Source organism: Caloenas nicobarica, chromosome 3, assembly GCF_036013445.1.
Source record: "Caloenas nicobarica isolate bCalNic1 chromosome 3, bCalNic1.hap1, whole genome shotgun sequence".
NCBI classification, from domain to species: Eukaryota; Metazoa; Chordata; class Aves; order Columbiformes; family Columbidae; genus Caloenas; species Caloenas nicobarica.
Genome location: NC_088247.1, coordinates 94,080,629 through 94,096,694, shown reverse-complemented (window position 1 = coordinate 94,096,694; position 16,066 = coordinate 94,080,629). Strand labels below are relative to the sequence as shown.

Sequence of the window (16,066 nt, the reverse complement as noted above, 5' to 3'; positions counted from 1 at the left end):
GGTAACATATGCCTAGACCATAGCGTCAGGAGCAATTCCTACCTTAGTTTTGCTTCCTTTGGCAGAGCAAGAGCAGCTTTGTCCAGGGTTTTCACCACCTCTAACTGCTGATTACAGATCAGCACTGGCTTCATATACCAAGATATCAGAAGCGTTCTGTTGAAATGAAATTGATGGAAGAAATGCACTTAGAAAGGCATCAGCATGACCTGCCGCAGTACAACACTAAACAACGAAGTTTCTTTCTGGATTTTAATTAGCAAGACCATGGTTTCCATAGGGGCTTAGCAAATAGTTTAGAAAACCCAGGTAAAAACCTGGAATTAAATAAAGGCGGGGGAAAATAACCATACAAAAGCTTCTGGAACTGAAACTGAGTAATTATGCAAGATAAACTTAGAAAACATTCTTATTTAAAGAACAAGTATTACTTAGGGTCTGTAGAAGGTTACATAAGCCTTCTTTGGGGAAGGAAGAAGTAACAGCTAAAATTAATTCTGAGTTAATTATTATGTACGAGGCCACTTTCCTGGTTTTGATCAAACAGATAAGAGAGGATTTCACTTTTTTTTAAGGTTTTTCTCTCTCTAGTCTCCCAACACACAGAGCAGCCACAGGTCACTTCCCTGACACAGGACACTTTCGACTTGTGAGAATCACCCACATTCTGTATCCCCTTGACATGCCGGGTCGTCCCACGGTTTTACTGCACCTTTTAAATCCTAATTCCTAATCTAAGCCTAACATGATCTTCGGATTTCATCTCTGATACACTTTATTTGAAATAACCTAGCCTGTCTGCTGTTACAGGAACTTAGCTACAGTTGTGATGGTTGACTTGTATGCCCCGGTAACTACAAAATAATTAGTGCTTTTCTTGTGCACCAGTTCACTTACTCGGGGGTGGTTAACTCTCGCGCTTCATTCCTTCCACTGTTAACAAAGCTGTCGTGGGGAGCACGAGTTTATGAGGCTGAGGTAAAATCAGACTCCCGCCATTTATGACTTGTTCATGCACGCCCGACTTTCTCCCCCGCTCAAGTATTTTGTCTCTTCACAAGGGCTCGCTGACTCCGCCACCCTCACACCAGCTCCTCTCCCCCTGCTAGTGCGGCCGGGCGCCATTTTCAGCACCCGAAGAACGTGAGAGCTCGAGCTGCGGGGTCCAGACAACAACTCCGGGGCCCCGGCGGCGAGCGGGACCTTGCGGCGGAACCGCCGCGGGTCTCCGCTCACCTCGGGGGCGCGGCGGAGCCCCCAGGCACAGCAGCCCCCAGGCACAGCAGCCCCCGCCCGCCGCGCTGCTCCCGGCTGCCGGCAGCGGGCAGCGCTGAGGCGAGAGCAGCGACCCGCCCGCCGCGGTACCGCCCCCGGCGCGGCCCCGCTGGGAAGCGGCCGCCGCCTCTTTCCGCCCCGCCGCGGAACTACACCTCCCAGCGTGCCCTGCGCGGTTCCCATGGCGACGGGGAGCCAGGCCCGGGCCCCGAGGAGCGATGCCCAAGGGCAGGTAACGGGGAGCCCTGCCCGGGCTCGGCGAGGGGGTTCGCCCCCGCTGCCCTGGGGAGGAGGAGCCGGCGGCCGGGGGGAACAGCCTGGGAGAGGGAAGGAGGGAGGCAGGCAGGCGTAAAAGGGGCCGTTTCGGCCGCTGTCGAGGCGAGGGCCGGGATGGGGGCGCGCCCGGTGCGAGGAGCCGGTTGCTCCTGTTAGGGACGCCACAGGGAAGGGGGAGGCCTGAGCCACCGCCCCGCAGGTGGCCACGGGGGAGCCTGAGGAGGAGCCTGAGGAGGAGAAGCCATCGTCGCCCCAGGCAGGAGCTTCCCCGGGACACCGAGGGCAGGTCCTGAGCCCCCCGAGCCCCCTGACCCGCCTCCGGCTGCTCCGGCGCCCGGGAGCTCCCGGCCCCAGAGGCCGCCGGCCCGGCCCGCGGCATGTGGAAAGCCGCAGTCGTTCGAAAAACTTAAAAAAAACCCCTTTAAAACCTTTAAACGTGCCCAAACAAAGCCTCCCGCCGCACCACTGGCGTTCAGTCGGCGTGTACCAGAAGCGTTACCTCACGAGCCTTACGTAACCCAGTTTCGTTAAGCGCTTTTGGTAAGCAGAGTGTGTATAACAGGAAACAATAATTAAGAATAATAATAATAATCACGTGGTTGCAATAGCCTTCATTTATCGATTTAGATATTTTCAGGAATTATGGTCAAGCCTCCATTGTGTTTCTCTAGTGACACCCTGCTTTTCCGACTAGTGGCACTTTATGGGATCTTGCAATAGCTGAAGTGGAGAAGAGAGAAAACCCCGGTGAAGACGGCAAGAGTGTGGAAGTTTGGGAAAAATCAATATTATTTATGGGAAACAAAAATGGGGTAACGCTAAATACTAGATGATTCTATGCCTTCTTTGAACTCAGTTTGTGTCGGGGAAATTATATGCTAAGTATATGGCCCACTTAATTCTTCTAAAGACAAAATATGTTCTGATTCTGCAGAGAGTGGGCGTTCCACAGAGTGTGGACCAGTCAGACATTATTACAATTCGGAAGTTCAAGTTTAGGGTTTTGTAGAACCAAAATGTCAACCGTTGTTATCAATATGTGCTAATTCTCTGGGGTTTGGCTTAATTAATCTTTTTAAAAGTAGCTATTACAAATAATGCTACTCACTTCAATTGTTTGACATGTCAAATTTCCCCTTGTAAAGCTTGAACTGGTAACAATCCAATTTCAGTGCATTGATACTGATTTTGTTGTAAATTGGCATCCTGCTGTGAATGGTGTTTGTGTTTATGTCAGACCGATTTGAACATGACTTACCAGTGATTGCAAAATCATGACTCCACATGCCTAAGATTGTTTTAACTCATTGTCCTTAACTTTGTTCATGAGTAATTTCATATTTTTCTTCTGTTGTAAAGTAAATAAAGAAATATTTGCCTGTGACCAAGTGAGCAATATTTTTAAGAATACTTTTTTTTTTTTTTTTTTTAGAATGATTGGTATATGTGCAACCTCTCATCAACAATTTAAAATACTTTTTTCAAAGAAAATAGAGTGACTTTACCTGATTTCAGATTTACTTGAAATTCACTGGTTTTGAGACAGGAAAGGACACAGGAGTACACTGTAGAAGTGCTAGCTCCTTCCGTGTTGCAAGATACTCAGTGTGTCAATTCCAACAATGTAAAGACATGTTTTTCTGTATGTTTATTTGTATTTTAAGCTTTCTTTTTATTTCCATCTCGTCAGTAATCATATAGTTCCAGTGGAAACCAAACATTAAATAAACGTGTTACTAATAATTAAAAGCTGTTAAACAGTTTAACAGAGCTGGCTAGGTTGATCACTAATGTCTAATTTTAAGCACACTATTCCTATTACCATATTTGTCATTTCTATTAGTTTATAATTGTAATAATGGTAGTGTAACTTGATTCTGACAGAAAGTTGGCAGTTAAGTTTCCGCTATAAAGCTACGAACAATTACATGAGTTTACACTTTTCTGGTACTTTATTACTGGAATATTAAATGAGTGAGTTTAATTAAGTGATACAACTTTTTTGCTTTAATGACAGTACAGTAAGGTTCTGCTTTGTTTTTAATTTCCAGGGAAAGACCAGTATTATACTGAGGTGTCTTGAGAGGTATGTGTTAAATTTTTAAAAGTATTTTTCAGCTGTGGATTAGAATTTTTCATATATAGTTATACTGTGTGATAAGTCATAATATATGTGTACAGATGTCTCCTGTGACCAGTTGATCACTTATGGACAAACTTATTTCCCTTCATTACTAGCTGTCATCTGACCCCTTCAGCCCTTCTTCTCCACTATTAGAGAGCTTAAACGTCCATCTCTTCAGCTTGATGCTGCTACTTCTCTTGTCCTCAGCAACTGAGACCTGTTGTCTTAAAGTGTCCTCTCTGTACTGCTGTTTCTAAGCCAAATTCCAAACTGACTGATAAATATAGTTTATTAATAGTAGAATTAACTTTCTTCATTTATAGGATCTTAACAAAACAAATTTATTTTTCCTTGCATAGGGAAGAGATTCCAAAGCCAACATTAGCCTTGGAATACACTTTTGGAAGAAGGGCAAGGAGACAAAATACAGTGAGTATCTGGAAAGTATTGTTTACTATATAGATGTGTACTCACGTAAAAAATGATACGCGTTTTATTTTCATTTATAAGAACCTTAGGAGTTTTAGCTTATTGTTTGTGAAACAAAAAGGTTTTTTAAAATATAATTTTATTAAAATTAGCTAGCATAATTTGCTATTTTAATCTGTAATATGTTTTTCCCTCTCACTAAAAGGCAGTAGATAAAAGACTAAAGTATAACACAAAACAATCAGATTAATTTATAAAAACTACCTTGTTTGTTGTATTTGAATAACATAGGATGCATGCATTTAACTTTGTCTTTTAAATGCTAAATGAGTACATTTTTATGAGAGAAGCGGTCATCTTAGAGGATGTTAAATCAGAAATATTGAACCTATTCCCATCACAGCACAACACTGCCCAGCAGCAATAACTATTGCTGCGGGTAGTTGCTGTTTCTCCTACTGAAGCAGGGAGTGGAAAATCTGACTCTGTCTGCAAGATCAAAATCACTCAAAACTTTTCCCAGAAACTAAATGCAAAGGTAGAGGTTCATTACTTTTCCAGTTGTGAACCTCTCAAAAAGCGTTAGTCTTGAGCTGCAATAAACAAAAAGAAAGGGAAGAGCACCTGATTTTTTTTACGTTTATCATTAATCATGCTGCTTCCTGGCTTTTTTACTCTACTGTAGTCATTTATCGAGACAGTCAGAGGCATGCCAGGAGTCTTTCCTAAGTGTTGTAATGAGATTTCTTGAATATAGGGGTTTCTTAGTTTGGTTTTGTTTTTTAGAAAATACTAAGGAAATAATATATGCTCTTGTTCTAAGTCACTCTCATGAAAAGCCAGTTTATCAGGTTAAGATTTTCGCTTGGTGTTGCACGGAAGCAAACATTTCTGACATAAAGAAACTCTTTTACAGGCTAAAGATATATCTCATTTTTGGGAACTGGGTGGTGGAACCTCATTACTGGAACTGATTCGAATACCAATTACCAGCAACAACATAAGGTAAGTGATTAATATCACGATTCCAAAGTTAATTTCAGGTATCCTTCACACATAGGTAAATCTCTAGACCTTTTATTGCGGAAAACTCTTTCAAAATGTAAGAGCATTTATATTATTTGCTAAAAATCATTGTAATACCACTGATACCTTTGCTTTGACCTTCCTTTTCATGATTCTCTTCTAATAAGCCACGTTATTAGCAATCTCCAACTACAAGAGAAAGTAATAACATGAAGGAAATAGGTTTGCCTTAAGTAGATAGAAAAGAAATACAGAAAAAGAGAAGACATAGTATGTTTATGCTCAGGGAAAGAGTAGAAAAAGCAGCTTGGGGGCATACAAAAAAAAATCTGGCTTCCTACCTCTGTATGCAAAAATTGATGCTGTCTCTTTGAGAGGCAGTATTTTAGGGTGGAAAAAAAAAAAGACAGAAATTTGGGGAAAAAAAAAAACCAACCCTCTGGATTTTTGGCAAGTGAAGCAACCATCTGATGAGAGGGAGACCATCCAAGATAGATCATGATTCTGAGAGGGACTAAAACTATTAAAATCATTTGAAGACAAAAGGAAACAGGAATTTAGAGAGGATTAAGAGAATGCAGTGAGAAAAAGCCATAAAGTGATGGAATAGCACAGGAAGAAGAAATGCATGAAGAAGAGTTGCATGAAGAAATGAGAAGGTAATGGGGGGATGTATTTTGTTTCTTCTGGTTAGGGAAGATCAAGCTGAAAGGGGAAGAAGAGAAAAGGATCAAAAGATGTGTTTTGTATTACGACGCATTGCTTTATTTCTTTGGTAGTGAGCCTTCTGTGAAAAAAATACAGAAAAGGAGGGATACAATTTTTATCGCATACATTTGCTACTGTTTTGGCTCTTGAGATAATGCCATTATTTAGTGAGAGACCAAGACAGATTAAAAAAACACTTCTGGCATGTGAAGAGCTTCAGGGAAAAAAATCAACTATAATTTTTCAATTGTTGCCTAAATGAACTTTACTGAGCTCCACCTCCATCAGTCTTTTCTTCCTTTTTTACCGATAAGGAATCTTCGAATGTGCATGATCTTAAGATTCTTTGATAGGACAGGAACATTGTTCTCTAAGACCACTTGTGTTTATAAGGCAATATTTAAACATACTACTCAAAAATTCTACCATTTCAACTTCAATATAAGTGCTTTTCACTGTTTTTCTCATCTGTCTGTAGTCAAGCAATTTGCTTGTTTAAAAGTTCCACGAACTGTATCTAATTTCACCGAGAGACACTTCACCAAATGTCTTTCCCACAGCATTTTAAAGTGAAATCGGACATTTACTTTGCTTTGTCTTTGTCATACCACTCCTGTCTGGAATCCCCTTTTTTCAAGTCAGGATGGAATGTGAAAGAATGATTGCATCCAGTCAAGTGGCTGCATTTGTGATGTTCTTATTTACAGTTGCACTTTAACGCAGTTAGAGTTTTGAGAGGAGAGGAGGGGAGTTACATGTAAACATTTCTCATCCTAATCCACCTGGTAATTGCTAAGTATGTCTTGAGTACTCTGGCTTCTTCCATTGATATTGCAGAAGACTTTCTCATGCGTTCATGGGATGTTCCAGCTAATTAGCACAGTCCATGGCACAGAATACTGCCCTTAATCAGTTTTTTCCATTTCAAAAAGAATAATAAAAGTAGAGAACTTCTTAATACAGTAATGGTTAGGAAAGATCCTAACCATTTGCTAACATGGCTTTATCTGGGATTGTGGAGTTATGAGATGTCAGGGACACATGGTAGTAAAAGCACCTGGTCACACAGGAAGAGGGAGCTAAATGGGGTCAGAATATTTTGTATTTTACTGCTTTGAAAGAAAGTCTCCAGAAACAAAGTTTGATATATACAGTCCCCCAAAACCTCTGGTGGAAAGTGGCCAAAGTAACAGTTCTGAACAAGAGACAATGGAAAGGTTTCTTCAGAGCTCAGAGTAGCCTTAAAAGAGCCATCTCCCTTTGTCAGCATATTTAATTCTATCTTAGCTTTTGTATTTTCACAGTGGTTCCTTTCTCCATTTGTACTACAGGTATGGTTGTATATGAAAATGTTAATTGTCTCACGTGCTAAAGATTTGACCAAATAATGGCTTTTTCATAGGTCATTTGCTGCGGTTCTTGTACTGGATTTGTCCAAACCTAATGAACTCTGGACTACTATGGAGAAACTTCTGCAGGTCACCAGGAACCACGTGAACAAAATTTTAACCAAACTAGAAAAGACAGATCCTGAAGTAGCTACTGAAATTAAACAGAGGATGCGGAACAGTCTGCAGAAGGATCATCCAGTAAGTTACTTCTAATATTTTCTCCAGATGTCACAGGCCTTTTTACAGTTAAAGATAATGCTTTTACAAATCATAAACAACTCTTTTAGATTTTTATGCATGACTGAAAATCCATTTGATGTAGATGAACCTGTTCACTGGAAAATTATAGCAATTTAATAAAAATTCAATAAGAGCAGAAACAAGGAAAGAAGGTTTCTTATATCTTTTTGTTAGATATCTAATGTGATTGTTATGGCATGTTACACCAATCAAAAGAAATAGTTTTAGAGTAGCAGTTTGCTTTTTTTCCCCCTCATCTTTTTAAAATGAAGATGAAAACTAGAATGTACAAAAGTCATCTAGCAAGAGACTAGCTGAAGGTACAAATTTAAGCAAAGAATATAGTTATAACAGCCATCAACATGACTATATACTTTGCATTTATTTAAATGTCTATCACGAACTCAATGCCTTTTGATAATCTGACAACTAATTAAATTATAAAGTTTCAGAAATGTTAACATCAGTCCTTTAAACATAATTGCTAACTAAATCTCTAGAAAAGCTAAACTAGGTTATGCACAATAGAAATGAAAAGTCATTGTGCATTAAACCTCTGCAAATGTTGTGTGTATATAATGCATAAATAAGCATTCAACAATTCAAAGACTTGGCACATAAATCTAGTTACTGTAACATCTATAAAATGCTGCAATACAGAAAATGCTTATATAGCTCAAAAATTTAAAAGTAACTTAACATTTTTGAGAAAGTAACATAGGCAACACTCAGTGGATTTACAGTATAGGATTTGAGAGCTGCTAGATTATGATTTGATTTGTTTTGTTTGTTTTTTACTTTTAGAGGAGGTAATTCACAAAAAGAAAATGCCTACCAGCACACTTGGCAATAAATCATGACCACAGTGTCAAGTTTACATATAGGGGCTTGTTTATCAGAAAACTGCAAGCTTTTTTTAGTAAGTAAAAAGAATGAAAGAATAATGGGATTAATTGTTAAGAAGAGAAGACTCGTTATACTTGCCCTGTAGGGAACACAATTATACCTTCTAAACTAGAATTCCTGTTCAGGCTTCACTATCAAAACCAGAAAGGATGGAAACAAAATGCTTTGTTACTCCTTGGTTCTCTTTATATTATACTTTCATCATTATTCAAGAAAAAAATTATGCCATTTTTGTGGGAGGAAATACTGTCTTTTATAGTCAAAGTAAATGACAGTTTACACAAATTTATATTTGCCTTTTTATAGCTAACCATATTTTTATGATAAACAGGAACTGGTGAGGTTCTTAGAAGTTTCTTTTAAGGATTAGATATATTCCGTTGGCCTGGATAAAGAATTAGTGGCTGTGATGATAAAGCATAAGTATCAATTAACAACTATTAATTGCAGACCTTGTTTAAAAAGGCTAGATATGCCTAAAGTAGTCCATAGTCAAAAATTAATGCCATAGACAAAAGATGACTAGGGTTCAGTATGCCAATTTTAATGTTTCTGATGTTATCCTGAATTAATTTTTTCTTAGTTAAGAAACTAAAACTATTTTTTTTCAGTTCTCTATTTTATACACCCAGTTTTAAGTTATGATAATTTTGCTCAAAACTTTTTCCTTGACAGTGTATGAGTGAAGCCATTATTTTTCCTCTCAAAAGGATTTTCAGTATGTGCAGCTTCTTGCTGTCATCTAACCTGTATATGAAATAACTGGCTTTAGAAGGGAACACGTCAACCTCTGCTACAACCAAAGTAGCTTGGCTAAATAATTGCATGAACATATTAAAAGATTGTCTCATTTCACATGGACTACAGGAAAACCTTCCAGATTGCAATTTACTTATTAAACCTTTATCAGAAAATCACATTAAACATTATTTAAGAATTTGGAAAATGTGATGTGGGGAAGACAAATGTGTGGCACAAGCAAATAATTCAGTCTAATTTTCCTGAGCTTTTGTCTGTATTACTCTGGATATGATGCAGGGCTGGGGAATGTGTCAAAGATCCAGTTTCATTAATCCAGTCTGGCAGCTGTTCTATGGATATATGGGGTTTTTCCTCTCTTCCATTCGCACCTAATGTTGAAGCTGGAGTATATAGTGTAAGAGCCCTTTTATGGTAGTAAGTGTTCTGACTGCTCAGAGGAATTATTTCCTGACTATTTATGAAAAAAAAAAAAAGAGAAAATTGTAGAATATGGTATGGATATTGCATTAGAGTTTATTCATCTAACTTAAGGTTTTGAAAAAATAGACCTTGTCTTCTGTGAATTAATTTTAACCCCTTTTAGTTATTTTAAGAATTTCAGTCTTCTACAGTTTGTTTATACTGCTCAACTATCATATATCTGTTTAACAGGATTATGAGTTAGTTGACCCTTTTCCAATACCCTTGGTGATAATTGGAAGCAAATATGATATTTTTCATGTAAGTAATACTTAATTTTGTTAATAATGAAAAGATTCTCGGTAAATATTCTAAATACTAAAAACTTGGTAATATAATAGTAATCAGTTGAACAAAAATATGGCCAGTCAGCCTTCTACCACAAAAAAAAACCTTTCCATCCAACAGCATTATGGAAGGCATACTGTCACTCCTTCACAAAACACTCCCAGACTGATGATTTTTGAGATGTACTTGGAAAATGTTGAAATATAAGTTGCTGTAGACCAAAGAGGGAAGCAAGAAAACATGATGTTTTTGACTTTCTTTTATAATGAGAGAAATCCCGCTCCATGTGTCCCATCTGACAGCAGCTGTGAGTTTATGGCACTGAAAGAGAGTCTTCTCTCAAGTCAGCTGGTCGGATTTTTTGGTAGTCGTGGCAGCATGAACAGTAAACTATCCTTTCAGTTGGAAGCTTTTTTTTAAGTACTTCTTGAGTTTTTAGAGACAAGTGAGTAATTGCATCTTTGAGGGAGAAGAGGAAAGAAATGTCATAGTATTGCGGGATTCTCTCCCAGGACATTTAAAAATCCAAAGAAATGCAAACTCAATTTTCAAGCAGTGCTTGATCATGAGAAACTAGAACAATCTGTCTGATTTTTAGCTGCTGTGCTGGCAGCCTCTGCTTCTCTGGATGACTACATAGTACGTTGATAGCTGGCTGACTCTTTGAGTTACTTAATTCTTTATTATAAGGTGTTGTGCCTTCTTTCATACCGAGGCTTTCTGCTGAGCCATGACCTCTTTACATATCAGTGACTCTCCTGTAGTAAGCACAGAATAACAACCCAATTCCATTGGGGTCTATGGACAGACTCCTACAGGCTTCATTGGCACCAGGTTTTTGTCCACTTCATCCAGGGAAAACCATACTCTTGTATTAAAGTAAAATTGATGAAAAGGTATTTTTATGCACTATTCAAAATTTGCAGGTATTAGAATTTAGTAAGCATACACCCAAAGGTTTACTGCAAGTTAAATATTTTCACAAAAAGAAAAAAATCCTTATTCTTCTATCAGGCAGTATTTCTACTTCTAAAAATTTGAAACAAAATGAAACAAATTAATTGAAAATTTAATACACATTCCAAATTAATAAACTTTTTCTGAACTAGCATATTGCCTGAATTAGCCTCCCTCTGTAAAAAAGAAGCAGAGAAATTGTGACATTTCTTTTCAGGGTAGGCTGTTACTGATTCTGTCTTAAGATATAATTATGCTGACAGCTGAAAGCCTCATATATTGTAGCCTAAGTGCATTGCAGTTTACACAAAAAATGAAAAGTTCTAGCTGTAATATTTTGTTTTCTGTTTCTTATGTATATGTTCCAATATGAACTTTTTCAGAATTTTGACTCTGAAATGAGGAAAATAATAAGCAAGACACTTCGATTCGTTTCACATTATTACGGAGCATCATTAGTGGTGTGTATATTCAGTTTCTAACTAAAGATAGAGAAGATGAGCAATATTTGTTTTACAAAGCAGTATTTTAAGAACTAGAAATGTATAACTCCTTACAAAAAGTGGGATTTAATTTGTTTTACAGTAGCTTTCTTCAGGAGCTAATCTGTCAAATGGGTTACAGGTATTGGAAGGGATGAATGGATATACCCTGTGAACAAACAAACTACATCATTCCCAGTATCAGCAAAAACTAAACAAAAATAGTTGCCTGTTAGCCAGCTCAGTTCCTGTGTTGAGTTCACTGCATGTCTGGCAAAATGTTTTTGGTACAAGGAAGCAGGACAGGAAAAGGTGATGACCGCAAATAGAATTAGAGGAGTGACCTTTTTGGTAGAAGCATGAGCTTATGTCTAGTGACGTGGCTTCAGTAAATGTAAAAACTGACATCCAAGGGCTCGTCCTCGCAGCAGTTTAAGCATACCAGCTTACCACACTTGCAGTATTGAAGACTAAAGGCAGGGATTTTTTTACAGTAATGAGTAGGAACTGCCAACCATGAGGACAATGAAGTATTTATATGGGTGTATAAGTTGATTTTGAGTTTGGCAGCTCAAAAGTGGAGGCAGAAACATGCATTGAGTTTCATAATCCAAGAAAGCTGCCTCTTGGGCTCTCTCTATATCAGAAGATGGTTCTAATTGTATCAACCATCGTTTATGTAATAAATAATACTTAATAGTGGCATATTTTGATTACCAAACAACTTACGTTTGCTTTAAATTGTTATAATCACGGCATGTCCTTTAGCACCCATGTACAATTGTACAGCTTTTGTACTTTGACACAGGAATTTATCTTTCCTTATCTGAGAATACAACTGTCTTTTTTTTTTAAAGTATTTAATCATTATTGTAATTAAAAATGAAAAACTAGGAGCCTAAAACTCTTTGGCTGATAAATCCTGATTCACATTGAAATGAATGGGAGAATCCCCACAGTAGGGATATGACTTCTTTCTCAAACATGAATCTGTAAGGATACAAAAGCCCTTAGAGAGGAGCAAGTACGCTGTTGGAGAAGGTACTCTGAGAGCTTCTTTCTGATAAATCTGTAGCAGTTCTGCAACTATCGAGCTGCTTTTATGACATGTGAACAATGTTATAGTTATTCATTACATTTCTAAATGTTTACGGTGTTCTGGATAGTTTTTAATGTCATTTAGAATCTTAATAACTCATTAGTCTTGGGCAAAAGATTTGTGTTAATACGCATACTTCTAAAGTTTTAAATCAATATTTTAAAATGTATTCTTTAATCTTTAGTTATGTGGTTTTTCATTTAATCTTTCTTGATCTATATATTCAGTGCCAAATACATTCATGTTTTGGAAAGGGAGAATGAGATTTTTATTCTAGTAAATTCAGTGAACATATACCAAATTTATTGAGGTCAGGAATTAGACAGGCTCCATCTGAAATCCTTTATGCAGATGACATAATATAATATTTCTGTGCTGGAAGATCATAACGTATATTTTGTTTTCTGATTTATTTAGTTTACCAGCAAATCTGAGGCTCTCCTGCTGAAAGCCCGTGTTCTTATTAATCACTTGGCATTTGGCTGTGACAAAAGGTAACATTATTATTGCCTAACTATTAAATGTTTTACCCAGAGTCTAAAATCACTTAATAAAAAGTATCTTACTCACCAAATTTTTTTTTTCTTAAATATGATCTCCGAAAGATTCTTGTTCATGGACTTTTACTCCTGTGTCTCAGCTGCCTACCTCTGCACAGGACAGTGATAACTCCTTGGTTTTCATCCCAAAATGATGGATTAGAAATGTGGTCACCACTAGAATTGACTAGATTTTTATTTACATGTATTTGTATGCAAAGCCCAGTAAAAGTCTAGTCGTGGCAAGAATAATGTCTTTTTTCGTTGATTGCTAAATAGTCACTTCATATGTTTTCTTTTTTCTGTTTAGCAAGTCTGTATCAGTGGATCACAGCAAACCTCTCTTTATACCAGCAGGCCTGGATTCGCTGAGCCAAATAGGTTAGGACATTCCCTGTTAGTTGTGTTTGTTGCTTAATTGTTTTTTAGATAAGAAAGAAATTTTAAGCAAATATAAAATGAAGTTAAATTATAGCACATTTACATCTTTTTTAAGAGATTATTGAAGGAAATGGCTTAGAAAGTTTAACATTACAATTCAGTATTTATATTATTGAGAATTACTTGTGCATTTTTGTTAGGTAGGTTGATAAAGTACCAGGACAACTTCAAATAGTAAAGTACCGACAAGCTTAGATCTAAAAGAAAATATCATCTACAGTACCAGTCAGCCTGTTTCATGGTAGATCAATGTTTTTTTCAAACTTGTTGCAGCTTGTCACTGTAGAAGATAAAATATTAAATTAGATCATTATCCAAAATGATTTGATAATTCATGTTGTTATGACAACATACCTGTATTACTTTGTGCTGTGCTGTACTCCTTAGGACCACCACCTGCCTCTGACAGTGATTTTGGAAAGATGCGTGCAAACACACCATTGGAACTGTGGAAAAAAGTATTTGAGAAAACATTTCCTCCCAAGGTAGGTATTTACATGTCTGCTGCACAGCTGCTTTTCTCATAGAGTAGTAGTATTATAATGATACAGGGAATTAACTAACTAGCACTTAAAGAACTAAGGAGCTAACACTTAGAGACCTAACCCTTAACCCACATCACAATTGACACTTAGAACCCTTAACCCACATCACAATTGTCTAGCCTTGCTTAGCTTTGTGTAACTTCTTGTAAGAGAAACAAGAGTCCACTGACGATTTCACAGGCCTTGCAAAGATAAAAAAACCCTTGGGTGCATCCTTGGTGCATCCTTGGGTGAACTAGATAACAGAAACTTGGGCACAGGACAGGAGATACGCCAGTTCTAACCAACTCAGCAGTTTGAGTCCAGCGAACTCAGCACACCAAGCCAAAGGTGAAGGTGTACAGACAAGAAGACCTCAGTTCACGATCACTGTGCAGGTGCAACCAGGAGGGGCCAGAGGTGGAGACTATGGAAATGATTTCCCGGAACTCATTGTAACAAGAACCGCCTTCTCAGGACAGGTTATGAATATGTATAGGCGTTCCTAGAACTTTCATGAATATGTAACACTTTACAGCATTTAACCAAGCTACTGGAAATTTGCACACGTCTTAGGTGGAATTATTCCCCCATGTGTCCAGCGCTGTAAATACATACCTTCTTTACAATCTCAAAGGTTGTAAGGTCATTTCCGCTCCTCAATAATAGCACTACCAATTTTTGTCTTTCAAGTCCAGAGACTGGAATTTCGGTCTCACCTAGCAGTCCCATTTCTTCCAACATTTCTAATTCATACATTTTTAAAAGACACGTAGTGGTGCTTTGATTATTAGCTTCTACATCTTCAGCCACCTTCCTACATTTAGTAATAGTGAAAGTACCGATGTAACCCTCTGTTCTTTCCGGAGTTATGTCATTGCCTTTCGTTACATTGAGAGACAAGCTATACTCAACATTTTTGGAATTTTTTAGGGTGACATATTCCCTAATGCCTAAACCAAATGACACTGATGTTCCAAGAGAGCTCTTTGTGGCTGCAGCAAACTACCTCATTTTCCTAGGGCATGAGGCTTTGAATGAGGCAAGTGTGTTAGGAGTTCCTTGCCAAAATCTGCCATTTTGCTATGGGAATTGTTTGGCTTTGCAAGGTAATTAGAACCCCTTGGCACCTATGTAGTGATAAATCTTGTACATATTTCAGAAGTTTCTGGTCCCAAGAGGCAAACCCCCAAATACTTCTTTTCAATAGAACTATTTGCTGCTGTTAGGAAATCAAAATTCTTTTCTATTTGACCTGAGCAAATAGAGGCCACTGCTTTCTCCTCATGTACTATACTGTGTCACATTTCTTTACCCTTGTCCTTTTCCTGCCCTACAGCTCACCTGGGCAGGCAAGGAAGTCAATCAGGCTATGAAACTCCCTCAAATTAAGGTGCACAAACTGGGTTTTTTCTAGTTTTCAGTCTGTGGATTTCCATTCATAGTGAGGAGTCTGAATTCACCCTTTCCCACTCACTCGACTGCTACATATCAAAACTTACAAATTATTTCTGGTGGTTTATGACCAGAATAAATTATCACTAAAATGCCACTGTCAGTTCAGGATACCCCAGCATGATAAAGATTAAACCCTACTTTCAGAAACTATACAGGACTTTTTCATGTTATTTTTGCTCATAGCCTTTTAAAACACAAAAAGCTAACATTCCCAGCCCCCTCTCCCCCCCAATAACTCTTGAACTCTGAACTCTCCATGAAACAGCTGGAGAAACAAATACATTTCTTATCTTGCAAGCTCCATCAATGTTCTAAGGTATCAGTCTAATTAAAGAATGAAAGATTTGCCAAGTAGATTCCCGATCTTCTGTTTTGGTTCCAAAATATGCTTTAAACTTTAAAGCTGTTTTCACGCATTGTGAATTTCTTTTTCCATTGCCTCATCTAATAATAATTATAATTCTGCTTTATTTTATTCTGACATTTGTGTGATTGCCTTCTTGCTACTTTCCATTTTTTAGGAGTAAGGAGAAAGGTGCAAGACATCATTTATAAAAATTCTTTATTTGATACCGTTTCTTTATATTACTGTATTTTCTTCTTTCTTTTTTCTTGCGTCATGGGGATATTTTCCTTTTGAGGAGAGAATAATAAACAACTACGACATAAGAATATTTTCTT

The 16,066-nt window shown here is 37.7% G+C and overlaps 1 protein-coding gene across 2 annotated transcripts in view; it reads left to right on the top strand.

The window, feature by feature from the left end:
* Positions 1–1,425: 1,425 nt before the first annotated feature.
* The window catches only part of LOC135986584 (cytoplasmic dynein 2 light intermediate chain 1-like), a 26,177-nt gene continuing 11,536 nt past the window's right edge, over positions 1,426–16,066 (top strand). Inside the window, exons 1-11 of one of the 2 annotated variants that reach the window (XM_065630706.1) lie at positions 1,426–1,507; positions 2,246–2,363; positions 3,603–3,637; positions 4,036–4,105; positions 5,022–5,110; positions 7,242–7,428; positions 9,790–9,858; positions 11,226–11,303; positions 12,841–12,917; positions 13,273–13,343; positions 13,791–13,888. In XM_065630706.1, coding sequence (XP_065486778.1) covers positions 1,494–1,507; positions 2,246–2,363; positions 3,603–3,637; positions 4,036–4,105; positions 5,022–5,110; positions 7,242–7,428; positions 9,790–9,858; positions 11,226–11,303; positions 12,841–12,917; positions 13,273–13,343; positions 13,791–13,888 — 906 coding nt within the window. In that variant the 5' untranslated portion in view covers positions 1,426–1,493. The remainder of the gene's footprint in view (positions 1,508–2,245; positions 2,364–3,602; positions 3,638–4,035; positions 4,106–5,021; positions 5,111–7,241; positions 7,429–9,789; positions 9,859–11,225; positions 11,304–12,840; positions 12,918–13,272; positions 13,344–13,790; positions 13,889–16,066) is intronic. The other variant, XM_065630705.1, reaches the window with a different exon arrangement.